The 12,999-nt window shown below is 41.7% G+C and overlaps 1 protein-coding gene across 1 annotated transcript in view; it reads right to left on the bottom strand.

Annotated features, from left to right (window-relative positions):
* The window catches only part of LOC308376877 (TBC1 domain family member 10B-like), a 26,331-nt gene extending 14,121 nt beyond the window's left edge, over positions 1 to 12,210 (bottom strand). Inside the window, exon 1 of the mRNA XM_080853364.1 lies at positions 10,883 to 12,210. Within this exon, the coding sequence (XP_080709490.1) occupies positions 10,883 to 11,064 (182 nt within the window). The 5' untranslated portion in view covers positions 11,065 to 12,210. The remainder of the gene's footprint in view (positions 1 to 10,882) is intronic.
* Between the last annotated feature and the right edge of the window lie 789 nt (positions 12,211 to 12,999).

The following is a 12,999-nucleotide window of genomic DNA, read 5'->3' as shown; positions in this document are numbered from 1 at the left end:
AGCTCAAACTAAACCAAAACCATTTGCAGTAGACTCAATTCAAAATGTTTTCATACAGCTTAATATTAAAGTTTCAGGCATCATTTAGGCATCCAACCGGTGACTTACATTTAAACTAAGAATGTTAACAATGTAAAGAACAGGAATGTCTTCAGTTTGTTCACCTTGCAATGCATTGTGGTATACTGGAAAACGGTTTCTACACGTCAATTTTTGCGGCACATGTAAGAATTTTAGAATAGAGGACTATAGGGAATAGACTTTACAGTTGAGATTTCGAACAGCACTTCAAAATAGGGAAAAACCACATCATGTCACTAGCCAAGCTACCAATCACCAACTGATGTATAGATTTTACACGTATAGACTATTTCAGTTCACAGGTGATTAAATCCACAATGGCGTACTACAGAACAGATTCAAAATAAATAAATAAATAAATAAAACATGGTGTATTAATAAATAAATAAAACACAGTTTCTTGGATATGCCAAAATACTCAAATGTTAACGGTTGACAAGTCAAAAGGGGTGGGGCCTTTACCAACAGCCAGCCTGGTGAGGCAAAGCCTTCAACACAATTACACCACCACTGGCACGCACACACACACACACACACACACACACACACACACACACACACACACACACACACACACACACATGCTGCAACGGAGCTGCTCACACAGACAATGAGGATAAAGTGAGTTGCATGTATGTGGCACAATACACATTCCACTGGGTGTCTCTCTCTCTCTCTCTCACACACACACACACACACACACACACACACACACACACACACACACACACACACAAAATGACAGTTTCAGCTCTCTGCCACAGTGTTTGTGGTCTTGCATAATAGATTCTGCTGAAGGGAGGGGTGCTCTCTGTAAGTTTACCAATGTAAGCTGGTTGAACAGGATCGACCTCTCTCTTCACACTCTCTCTCACACACACACACACACACACACACACACACACACACAGACACAGACACACAGACTCAGACAAGCACTTAGTACACTACATTTCAACAGTTTGGGGTCACAATGCAATGCAATTTATAAATAACTCCAAACTTATAAACAGTAGTGTACAGCAGCGTCGGAAATACACGAGGGCAAAGGGCAAAACTGCCCCTAAGAAATATAGTTTTGCCCCTAAAATTACTAGGAGAGTAAAAAAAATTAAATGTTTTGATTTTCGCCTTGACTGATTGTTGCGTGAAGAACCGAACGTTGTAACAAAAAATATTTGGAGCGCTTCCTAATCAGACCTGTGACTGCGAGAGTGAGGAGAAATGAGGATCAGCGCAGTCTCTGTCACCATCTCAGGTTCTAAAAGATAAAATTCACACACCCAGCGACTGTCAAAAAATTAAAGTTAGATTGGCCTTGTGTGGAGGATGACGACGACGACGACGAGAAAAATACCTGATTTTTTTTTCAAGGCATGTCGGACTTGTGGACAACGAGTTGCCCGAGTCGTTGTAAATCCACCACAGGCAAATTTTTCTGCTGACTTCATCAAGGGGAGCGAAAACATACAGAAATACATGGCCTTTCGTCACCAGGCGCCAAGCAACACCCCATCGCCTACGGTGAATGATAACTAGTGGCGGTGCGTCAATACAGGGCGCTGGGGCGCCGCCCACCCTACAATTTTGAGATTAAAAAAAAAAAAATTGAAAAAAAATGACATGTCAAAAAACATTATATATCAAATAATTTAATAAGAAATGAAAGTGAAAGTGAAAGTCCTCCTATGGCAGAGGTGGTGTAGACACACACACTCTGAAATTAACCTCTGCATTTAACCCATCCAGGGAAGTGACACACACACACACACAGTGAAGTGAAGTAACACTAAACCGAAGCAGTGGGCTGCCATTGGCGGCGCCCGGGGAGCAGTGATCAGGGTTAGGTGCCTTGCTCAAGGGCACTTCAGCCGTGGATGTGGGCATGGGAGAGCAGTGGTCTACCACTTCCCCCGCCCACATTTTTCCTACTGGTCGGGGATCGAACCGGCCACCCTACGGTTTCCGGCCTGAAACCCTAACCAGTAGGCCACAGCTGCCCAAAATGTACTGTTTTAAAGCGTTAAATGTGTGCCGGAGACCGTAAGCCCCTTTCAAAAACCACTTAAATGTGACCAAATATAATATATTGCCATTCGTTATCACTGAGAGAGAAGCCACTCCTCCCTGTGGGCGCCGGCCAAGTGGAAGTCTATGGAAGCCAAAAAAAGGGGCAGGAACATTTGAGCGAGGACAGCTTCTCATTGGTGGATGACAGTTCGAGCCATGGGCGCACTTCACTTGCGCCCCCAGCCAATGAAAGGGTTTCTTATATATCATGCTGACAGGACTGTCCAATCAGAGACATTTTGTGATTCCCTCACATCAGATTTAAATATCACATATCTACGGAAGAATCATCGCCAGTAGAAACTTTTAATCTGAGAGTATGGCGACTGAAAACTCAGTTGTATCTATTCGTGGAACACCTTTCAATCGACGATCAGATGTCGATAAGAAGAAACTAAAACAAAGGGAACGTCCGGATTTTAAAATGTAACAGACAACCACTGATTGCGGGAGGCCCTAGTTACTTCTCCAGCCTGAATGCTAACCGGAGCTGATAGCGGGCTGTTCAGTTAGTAATGCGTTTTCAAGTTACAGTTTTTTGATAGTTGTTATTGGATAGTGTTGAGCACTCTGTGTTCTTGAAATAAAGCTTTGTTTTTTTTAGAGATGCACCGAAATGAAAATTTGTGGCCAAAACCGAAAAATAATTAATCGCTTGGCCGAATACCGAAAATGACAGTTCCGTTTAAAGTTGTCAAAACACTATTTTTAAATATTGCTTAAATCTACTGCTAACAATAAATGTTTAGGACATGTTTTTCAAGGAAAAATGTTTATTTGAAATCTTCAAATGTTGGAGAACTGATATCAAGGAACTGTTAGTTTTAGATTTTGAGCTCAGATGTTGGAAGCGACATAGTTTTTTGACCGTGCAAACTTGTATTTCTATTTTTGATCCAGTAAACATTTTTTATTGAAGTTTATCTTGTTTCACGCGTGTCAATTAATAGCTTTAGAACTGAACTTAAAAAACGTGGTACAGAAGACTCGGACTACATTTAGTCAAAAAACTAGCTTAGCTGAACTTCGCTGGATTGCCTGTACAAGGAGTGGAACGCAGCTAGCTTGCTGCACCGGTGAAAGGTCTCCCCACCGAAGCTAAAGTTGGAACTGGTAATTCATTGAAGCATTCTACGAGAACAGGTATCGAAAAATCCTTTCTATCTTTCAGTATTAAGAAGATACGAAGATATACGGATGAATGAAGATAACTATTGAAATTGGATAAAAACGAAAGTTAAACTGTAACTGCTCCATGCTGGAAATAGCAACGTGATTCACCCCTAGCAAGAATCTACACTGATAGCCTGCCTTGAATCAGTGAATGTGGAGTTTTTAGCGATTTTTGAGAAGCTGCTTTGCACTCGTTTATAAAGAAAAGTTCCGTGTAAGGAAGAGCAGCTTGAGCATTAACTCTGCAACGTGTACGATGTCTGGTGTGGAAGAACAGGACAAAGGAAAAAAACTTACCGGAGCATGAAAGTGTAGTGGGCGAAAGGCTTGGTGTTATGAATACATGTGTTACACAAAATACAAATGTTGGCAATTCAGTACCAGTGGCGAAAAAGACAGATCACATGACGCAAAAGTTTGTTTATTGACACATCTTTTAATGACTGTGACAGGCTTTAAAACGATGTGTTTATGAGTTACATTATTCAAAGATGAGGTGGTAAACGGCGAGAGAATCTCATCATGTTGTCAATGCTTGTAACTACAATGGTGCTGGCCACAAGGTAACAGCTGGTTAATGTTAACTTTTGTATATGAGCAGACCGGGCTCATTCTATCAAAGTCGCGGGTGCAATTGATTGATTCACGTCAATAAGGGTTGCTAATATACGTCATGAAACGCATAGAATTGTGGGTACGTTTGGCCAGGTCGCTGATTGCTGCTTGAAAACAATTGAAGTCCAAGCAGCAAGTAGCGAATTGGTCTAGTACGTATTGAACATACAGTAGCTGTAAGCGGTCAGTTAGCGGCTTCAAGCACCTCAAAATCACACCAAATGCAGCGAGAGAAATTAAACATTGTCGGGCCATACAGACTAAAATTAAATAAAGACGCAAAGACAAGGTATATCGAAAAACTCAAAGGAGTCAAAGGAGTTGATCCCTATGAGCACAGCGACTGGTCCGGGGACATCAACCTGTTACCCAATTTCCAGCATCCATACATCTATGAGTGTACATGTCTATGCTCGCGCCGACTTGTTTGTGCCGCGGATTCCCAAAATGCGTTGCGTTCATGACGTCACATTAGCAATCTCTATATGAACTCAATGAAAGATATCACCATGACTCATAAGTGGCGGAAAATGAATATGAAAGTACCTATTTGTTCGTGAATTACCACATTCTCTCCAAACAATCGCGGGTGAGAATGGGATATTCTCTCCATAAATTTGCGGTAATTTGAGCGTCCTTATAAGTGTTTAAAGAGTATTTGTAAAGGAGTTCATGTCTTCGGACCTCTTCTGTTATGTTTGTTCCTAATCCATAAGAAAAGGCTTGTGAGACGGTCTGCAGGGTATTCATGATTTAAAAAAATGTCTGGGTCTAAAAAAACACTGTAGTATGCTATTAACCCGGAAACGTTTGACTCTGTGAAAGGCTGTGGTAGCTGGCCAATCAAAGTCTTTGCGAGCTGCGCTGGGCCGTATTGTTTTAGTCGCATAGTTTTGGGCGACGCACTTAAGCACGTAAGGGGGGGTATTTTACCGCGCAAGGGGTGGTTGTGTATCTTACGTGCTTACGGCTCTGCGTCTAAAACAACCCTAAATTGGCCTTGAGAAGGCATTAGAAGACAAGTTGCAGAAATACATTGCATTGAGGAGACGGAAATTAGGAACTCTGACGACCCATAAAAAGCTAGAGGGGGTGGCGTCATTGTTACATTTTACTATTTTGAGATCGTTTAGGTGGCCTGTGCTCCTTGCTTGTGTAACCAGACAAGATTGTATAATTTTGCGTCACCACCACTTTTCGGCCTCCGATTCGGCCACTCATTTGGCTTTCGGCCGAAAGCCGAATGGGTCTTTTTTTGCGTTTTCGGCCGAATTTTCGGTGCACCTCTAGTTTTTTTAATATTGTACGAAAGACTCCGTTAGTAATGGCGTGACGTGTGTAGCTCCCTCAATTAAGATTAACAGTTATATCGATACATTTCATTCCTAGCCAATTCAGTGGCAGTAATAGTTAAGTTGTTAAACATACTGAGTGCCTAGTTTTCCAATCATCATTGTTTCAATTCGTATGTGAGGCATTGTGTGCGTACCTGATAAAAGTAAGTCTGTTTCATGAAGTTAGTAGTGGGATTTACTACATTGCTATTAGCAGCGATTTGCGATTAGCATAATAAATAGCATAATAGTAGCCATTAGCATGTTCTCTTATAGGTGATCTTATATTGACTTATGTAATAAGGATGAGTTCATACAGCTCATACTGTAAATATAATACGAATGAGACCTATGTTGCTTAGTGTAATGTCCACTATGATATGTGTCTTAATAATATTGGTTATGTGTAATTGTTATAGTGTAACAATCATTCATATTGATGTAATCCAGTGCAGTGCGGATTGGTCCCTATTCCCATTGCAGACCACACCCATATGTACCATCTCATGCAGTGCCATGTAGTGAAAGCAGAAATATGCAGTCCTTTAACCTCGGTAACAAATGTTTTACTCAAAACCTGTTTTCTTCTCATTGTGGAGTGCTATTTGAACCGCGCCGCCGAACTGCGCCCCCCCTCAAAAAAAGCTAGCTTACTAGTTTTAACTGTATTTCCTGTAGGCCTACTATGGTAGGTACAACATGATTAAAGGTAACACAAAAATCCATTAATATAATGTGTTATTATTATAAAAAAGAAAGAAAAAAACGATTGTTAATAGTTGAATTATGAAATGTAGTAATAACAACTCATAACCACAAAGAAATAAGAATAAACGTGAAAATGATTGTCGTATTTACGTTGTCTAATTTACGTTGTCTAAGAAAACACTTTGAATTTGTAAACTAATGCCTAATAGTCTTATTATTGCCATTTGATGACAATTGTTTATATACTTTAAAGTTACACTGTGCAACAATTTAACACTTTTTGAGGTATGGTTCTATAGGCAACTAGTTTTGGTACCATCCTCTAATTAATTTTGATCGCATATGGTCATGTGAAGGACAGATCGACCTGTGTCTTTCCCACTAGCCATCCAAGATATGCCCTATGTAGTTCTGTGAAACTGGCTAGAACACCCTGCAAAAATGGAAGAAAATGTTTCACATGCATGACATGCCAGGTATACTGCAAAAAGACACCAGTTAGTGTGTTGGCAAGCTTCTATTAGTGTCAGCTGGGCTGTTGGTGGTGGTTAACAGGTTTTTGCATGCCTTTTAGGTAGTTAGCGTACAAGTTTTGGAACAGAATCCTGTATTGCTGCTTTAAGCCTAAATTGTGTTTATTATTTTGAAAAAAAGGTTTTTTCACAAGTTTCTAAAAGTGCCCCCAATTTTTTTGTCCTATGCCCCTGGATTTCAGTAAGTGGGGGCAAAAATGTCCCCCTAAAAAATATGTAAATTTCCCACCCTGGTGTACAGTCACACAAATGTGCGCACACACACACACACACACACACACACGCTGTCTCTGTCCACTGGACATCTAGGTTCTACTGTCTGTCTGTCTACCTGAAATCTAGGCTTATATATTCCATGGGTGCCTACCTGCCTACAGACACTGTGCCGTCGTGCACAGGTACACACACACACACGTACACATACACAGGGGTACACACACACACACACACACACACACACACACACACACACACACACACACACACACACACACACACACACACACACACACACACACACACACACACACACACACACACACACACACACACACACACACACACACACACACAGGCCTACAGACACCTCATCTCTGCCACACAAACATGCTGCACCACTCCAAAACCAGAGAGTGACTGACAAGACCAGAGAGTTCTGGGTTGAATCGGTAGAGTGGTTCCATGGTTTGGTATACATCATGGTTTTTGGGCCATGGTTACGGTACGGTTTTTGTATGTTTATATTTAATACAAAATAATAATAATTAAATCACTCTTTAAACAACTAGTTGTTTGCCTTCAAACAAACAAAAAAATATATATTCAGAAATATATCATCATGACTGAGGTCTGGTTTCTGTCTACTACAGTGAGGTAGCTTTCACTTGCCCTGGAGGTCAAACCATCAGTGGAGATATTTAGATAAGATGTCTGGAACATCACAGAGAGACATTCAAAACAAATTGATAGAGCTTTGCTGTTGAAATATGTGTGGGAGGGGACATTGCAACGAGGTTCATTTTTCCATCAGGTGACATAATCACAAGTCAGTAACTGCCTAATATGGCTGCAAATCTTTGGTTATAAATACTCCCACAGCTTTTTGGTTACCTCCGCCAAGAAGGTTATGTTTTTGGTGCGGTTTCTTTGTTTGTCAGTGAGCAAGATTACGCAAAAACTTCTGGCTCGATTTCCATGAAATATGGTTTAGAGCCGACTCACTGGGAGGCTCTACCAATTTAGTATCACTTCCACCAACATTGTGAGATTTGGCCTTGGTGGAAGTCTGTGTTTGTCTAAGTCGAATTGTTTTTGGAGGGCAATTGCAGAAGATTGTTGTGTTTTCCCGACACAAGTGGACTTTCCCTGCTCCACCTGTGATATGGCCAGGTGATGGCAATGGTAATGAGACACCATGCTAGATGTGTCTCCTCTCAAGAACCCAACAGTGTTCACACAGTGCTTGCAGACTGGTCTTTGTTAAGGGTCTTCTTTCCCTTGTCATCTTACTCAATGCTGAATGTAAATGTTCCCACACAGAGAATTTGACAGACAGCAGTGTCTCTCTTTGCGTCTCTCTATTGTGAAGTTGGAGCTGAGAGAGTATTTTTTTTTAGTTTCTCCCCTCTCTTCTCCAGCTCCTCTTTGCATTTTGAGCCCTGATCAACTCCAGAGAGACTCTGAAGGGCTCCAGAGATGGTCTGTGGATCTGAATACAACGTGCATGCAGTCTGCACGTTTGTGAAATGTAAGGAAAATAACTAGCATATGGTAATACTGTGACTCACATGTGAGTATTGAACTGTACAGAACAGCGGGGCAGCCTAACTATTTTGTTTTTTGTTTAAAGTCTCTGAAAGTTGCTTCAGCACATTACCATAAGCTCAAAAAGAAGAGACATCCTGGCATCCTACTAGTGTTTGGGTATTGACTACCTCACTTTGGATAACATAAACATTAAGAGGGCATCACCTGGTGGGGCGGTGCAGTGGAGGGTAGGGCTCTCGTCCAATATTTCTCTCTCTCTGTGTCTCTCAAACACTCACACACACAGACACAGACACAGACACAGACACACACAGAGACACACACACAGACACACAGACACACACAGACATACACAGACACACACACACACACACACACACACACACAGACACACACACACACACACACACAGAGACACACACACACACACACACAGAGACACACAGACGCGCACACACACACACACACACACACAGACACACAGAGAGACACACACACACACACACACACACACACACACACACACTTTCTGAAAAAATGCAAGCAGAGCAGCCTGGCACAGTCAGCAACGGCAGGAATTCCTGACCAGAAGAAAAAAATATATCTGAGAAGGAAAAAATGAGCTCATTACGACACACTGGGCACACACACACTCTCACACACAACATTGGACACCGTGCACATTTTCCAAGAGCCACTAATCTACATATTGCGCATATGTTGTTCTCATTTTTTTTTTTAAAAAACACACAAACACAGAGAGAGAGGGAAAGAGGGACTGCATGTCCAAACAGAGAAATGTCCTGTTCCTGGACACTGATTGTTCCACAAACACCCCCCCCCCCCCCACACACACACACACCCAAACAGCCGTGTCTACTCCAACACGTCATTTGCTCCCAATACTTTAAGAGTGCAAGCACAACCCCTCCAGGAACACTCACTGTTACCAACTGAGGAGAAAAGGCCATGTTTGAACTATGAAGAAATTAGATTAAAACATAGCCTGATTACATAACCTTGAGGAGGAGCATTTCAGTGCTCTGGGTTTCGTCACCTTCTCCAGAGAACTCTTTGAGTTTCCTGTTTTACACTGACAACAGAATTGTTTCATTTCTTTCACCTTAAAACAACCCACCACAGTCTTTAACTTTCATTTGTGGGCATGCTAATGCTAACATATCCTGCTTCACTGCTTTAGAACAGCTAGTCTCTTCCTGTCTGTTCTCTACCATTCTGCTTGGAGTTCCCCCTGTTTTACACCAACAACTTGGGCGGGCCACAGGCAGATGGGCCCCCTCCTCTGAGCTGGGTTCTGCTCAGGGTTTCTTCCTGTTAAAAGTGAGTTTTCACTACCACCGTCACTTATGAACTTAGGGGGTTGTTCTAGCATATCAGTCTCCCCGGTCATTTCCCCCATACCGTCCCCTTGTCTATGATGGCTCTTGTCTAAGAGATCAGGAACAGGATTCAAAGTTTTCTGCCATCAAAGTGTACTGCATTGCATCCTACAAGGGCATCAACATCATGCGTTGATTGGCTTCACACAAGTTAAACTACAATGCATATCCTAGGAATGGATTCAGCCTATTACAGACCATCTTCTCCAAGTAATTAATTAAAATTGTGTGTTTGTGTTTGTATGGTGGTTGGGGGGGGGGGGGGGGGGGGGGGAGTGACAGACACAAACACAAACACGTGAGGTGAGGGACGGATGAGAGAGAGAGAGATGAGGAGATAAGATAAGAGCGGTTCCTGCCCTTCTGCTCCACGACTCTCTCCTCTCAGTCTAAACAGCACTGTAACCGCATTTCAGTAGGTCAAAAAAAAAAAAAAAAAAGTCTCTCAAACACACACATATAGAGTATGTGAGTACATTTTTAAAAATGTTAGTATGTGGCACTGAGCTTTGTTACCCAACTGAAAAGTAAAGATCCCCTTTGGTCTGTGTCCCTATGGACCAAACCATACTTTATCTCTAGCTACGCTCGATTGAGCTGTTTTGTGTAAGCAAACAAACTTCCCTCCACAGCAGATCATGCACAGACAGACACACCAATGAGAGAGAGAGAGAGAGAGACACGCACACACACTAGTTCTACCTCTGATTTGCATCACTCAATGACATGGGAGATTATACCATTTTGAAAGAATACAAAGTTTCTTTAGAAACACAATTGGCATTTTCCCCCGCACTTAACGATAAGGGAGTTTCTGAACCTGACAGGTCAGTGACTTCAGAAGAAAAAAAAAGTGCTGCATCAGAATTTTTTTAGAAGAAGTCACAAGACCGCTGCTAGTTTTTTCACCATTTCACACTTCTATCAATTGTGCTGATGTGAAAAAGCCTAATCGGGAACATGTTACAATGTCACAAAGTATTGTTAACGAGTAAAAAAGGGTTACAACTTGAGGGATATAACTGGACTTATGGCAATACATATACCAGTGGCAGTGTCCAAATAGGCAACAGAGCTGTCAAAGATAACTTTTTACAAAGAAGCAGTCAAAGCGCTAATAATAAGTGACACTGTGTATCGCTGAATGCCTGATGTTTGAGTGAAACGTGATGGGACATGACGGGGCGTACAAGTCACTTACTTTTCGACGGAGTGTTTCTGGGCGCCTCCAATAAATCCATATCTATCCGTCTGTCGCTCTGTATAAGCGAAACCGTTGATCTCAGAGTCGGAACCAAAAGAACTCTCCTCATCAAACTGACTTCCAACAGTGTGAATGCTCACGGCGTCCGCCTGCTGCCGACCATTCTCAATTCGTGCCATCGCAAATGGCCCTGTCACTTTTCTAACGTTATTCGTAAACAAGTAGGCTAACTATTAGCTAACGCATGCAGTTCTTTCTTGCTCATCTAGATCAGAACAATGTCGATTCTTGTAAATTACCATTGAGAGGTAACAGTTAAGTGATATGTCTCGTATGAGATAACAAAAGTTAGCACATAAATAAAAACCTAGTGCAATGAATGAAGCTCTATTTTGTTCTTACCAAGACCACCCCAGCCAGCTAGTGTTAGCTAGCAGGCTAAACGTTGGTTGGCAAGCTACCAAAGTACATCCCTAGTTAAGCCTGACTCCCTAAAATATTCTAGCAATTCAATCAGCATCCTAAAGCAAACTGAATTCTTCACTTTTACCCTCAAGGCTACAACAAATCGAGGCTGTCAACAACGTATCCGAGTGCCCTCCAACCAAACCAAGCCAAATTTTACCATATATACTTAGCAAGCTAGCTAATGTCAACTGGAACTGGAATGGGAAATAAATCCAGGCCAAATGTGAAGTACAGTTTGGTTTAACGCTGTTACTTTGATAGCTATCCAACAACCAATGTGTCGCTTTTAACGCAACTTTGTTTTGTAAAGTGCATTTCACTGTAACATATAACAACATATAAAAAACAATCTACATTTGGTCTCTTGATTTAGTTGCTTTTTTGAGACGCTTTATTAACTTTTTGCGAAACTAGCACTGCTTGCTAACGTTAGCACCGCAACCAGCCACTGCTGGGTTATTCCCAAAACCCCTGTGTTCGCAACAAGTTCTTAACCAAACTAGGTATTTCAAAGGAAAATACTGCCTTATGATCAAAGTAGTGCCAATCCATCCATCTGTATTTCATCAAGCCAACAGGCAGCTTTTCCAAATGATTGAAGCCAGATATCCTCTTGAAGTTTTTGCTTTTCCTTCCTGGTCCATATTCTGTTTCCTAATTATGGAAGCTGGTCGTCTGACAAGTTTTCACGTTGCTCCCTGTGACTCGTTGTAGTCCGTCGTCAGTTTGCGTAACAGCCAACAAAATGTATTGAACAAAACGTCAACATCTTAGTCTGCTGATAGCGACTAAATGTTTCGGGCTTTTCGGGCGATCCGCGGCTATTTACTCACACACGCCTTGCCATGTGTCAGCAAGGTGTTGTCACTTCGTCAGCGAGCTCTAAATTCCCTCAATCTCAGTTCAGCGTTCAGGTCATACGCATGCGCAAACTCCTCCATATCCAAGGGAACTCCGCTGTGCTGTACCGCACAAAAACTCGTTTGAAGTGCAGGAAAGTAGGTTACTATCGAATCATCTGGTTTTCGTGTAACAAAGCTGTTAGGACTAGGTCTGCATGACCAAGTAACAACTTCAGTGAACCTTAGGAACCAAGTTATGAAAGTACAAAAAAGATTTTTAGCTCCACGTGAAACTTTCTCTGTGGGATAGCCTACACTACCTTTTATGGTTACCAGGCTAACCTGACATCTGCACTGCCCATTTCTTGTCATATGAAATAAGGTCAGGAGGTAATGGGAGACGTATTTTTTTGTACATGGTATTTACATAACAAAGCCATCTCTTTATGCCACCTTGAAAAGCTTTCAGAAAAGAGAACTGTATTCCCACTTCTTTCCTAAACACTGGGCCAAGGTGTAAACAAATGAAAGTCTGAAATCATTGCAGTGTAAAATATTATGGCATCTTGATGAGACATGGCTGCTATTGCCAATGCTTCTATATGGGTGCATGTTTGGCTTGAGCTGCATGTGTGTGTGTGTGTGTGTGTGTGTGTGTGTGTGTGTGTGTGCATATGCGGTTACTGAAGTAGGGCTTTTTTTTTTTAACCCTTTGTCATAATAACAGTAACCACAATCATAATCATACAATAATACTTATTTTACCAAGGTCTTTTCGGGGTACACTAAATATAGTTCCTGCCC

Source organism: Sprattus sprattus (assembly GCF_963457725.1).
Source record: "Sprattus sprattus genome assembly, chromosome: 16".
Classification (NCBI taxonomy): domain Eukaryota; kingdom Metazoa; phylum Chordata; class Actinopteri; order Clupeiformes; family Clupeidae; genus Sprattus; species Sprattus sprattus.
The sequence above is the reverse complement of the archived record's forward strand: the minus strand, read 5'-3'. Positions and strand labels throughout refer to the sequence as shown.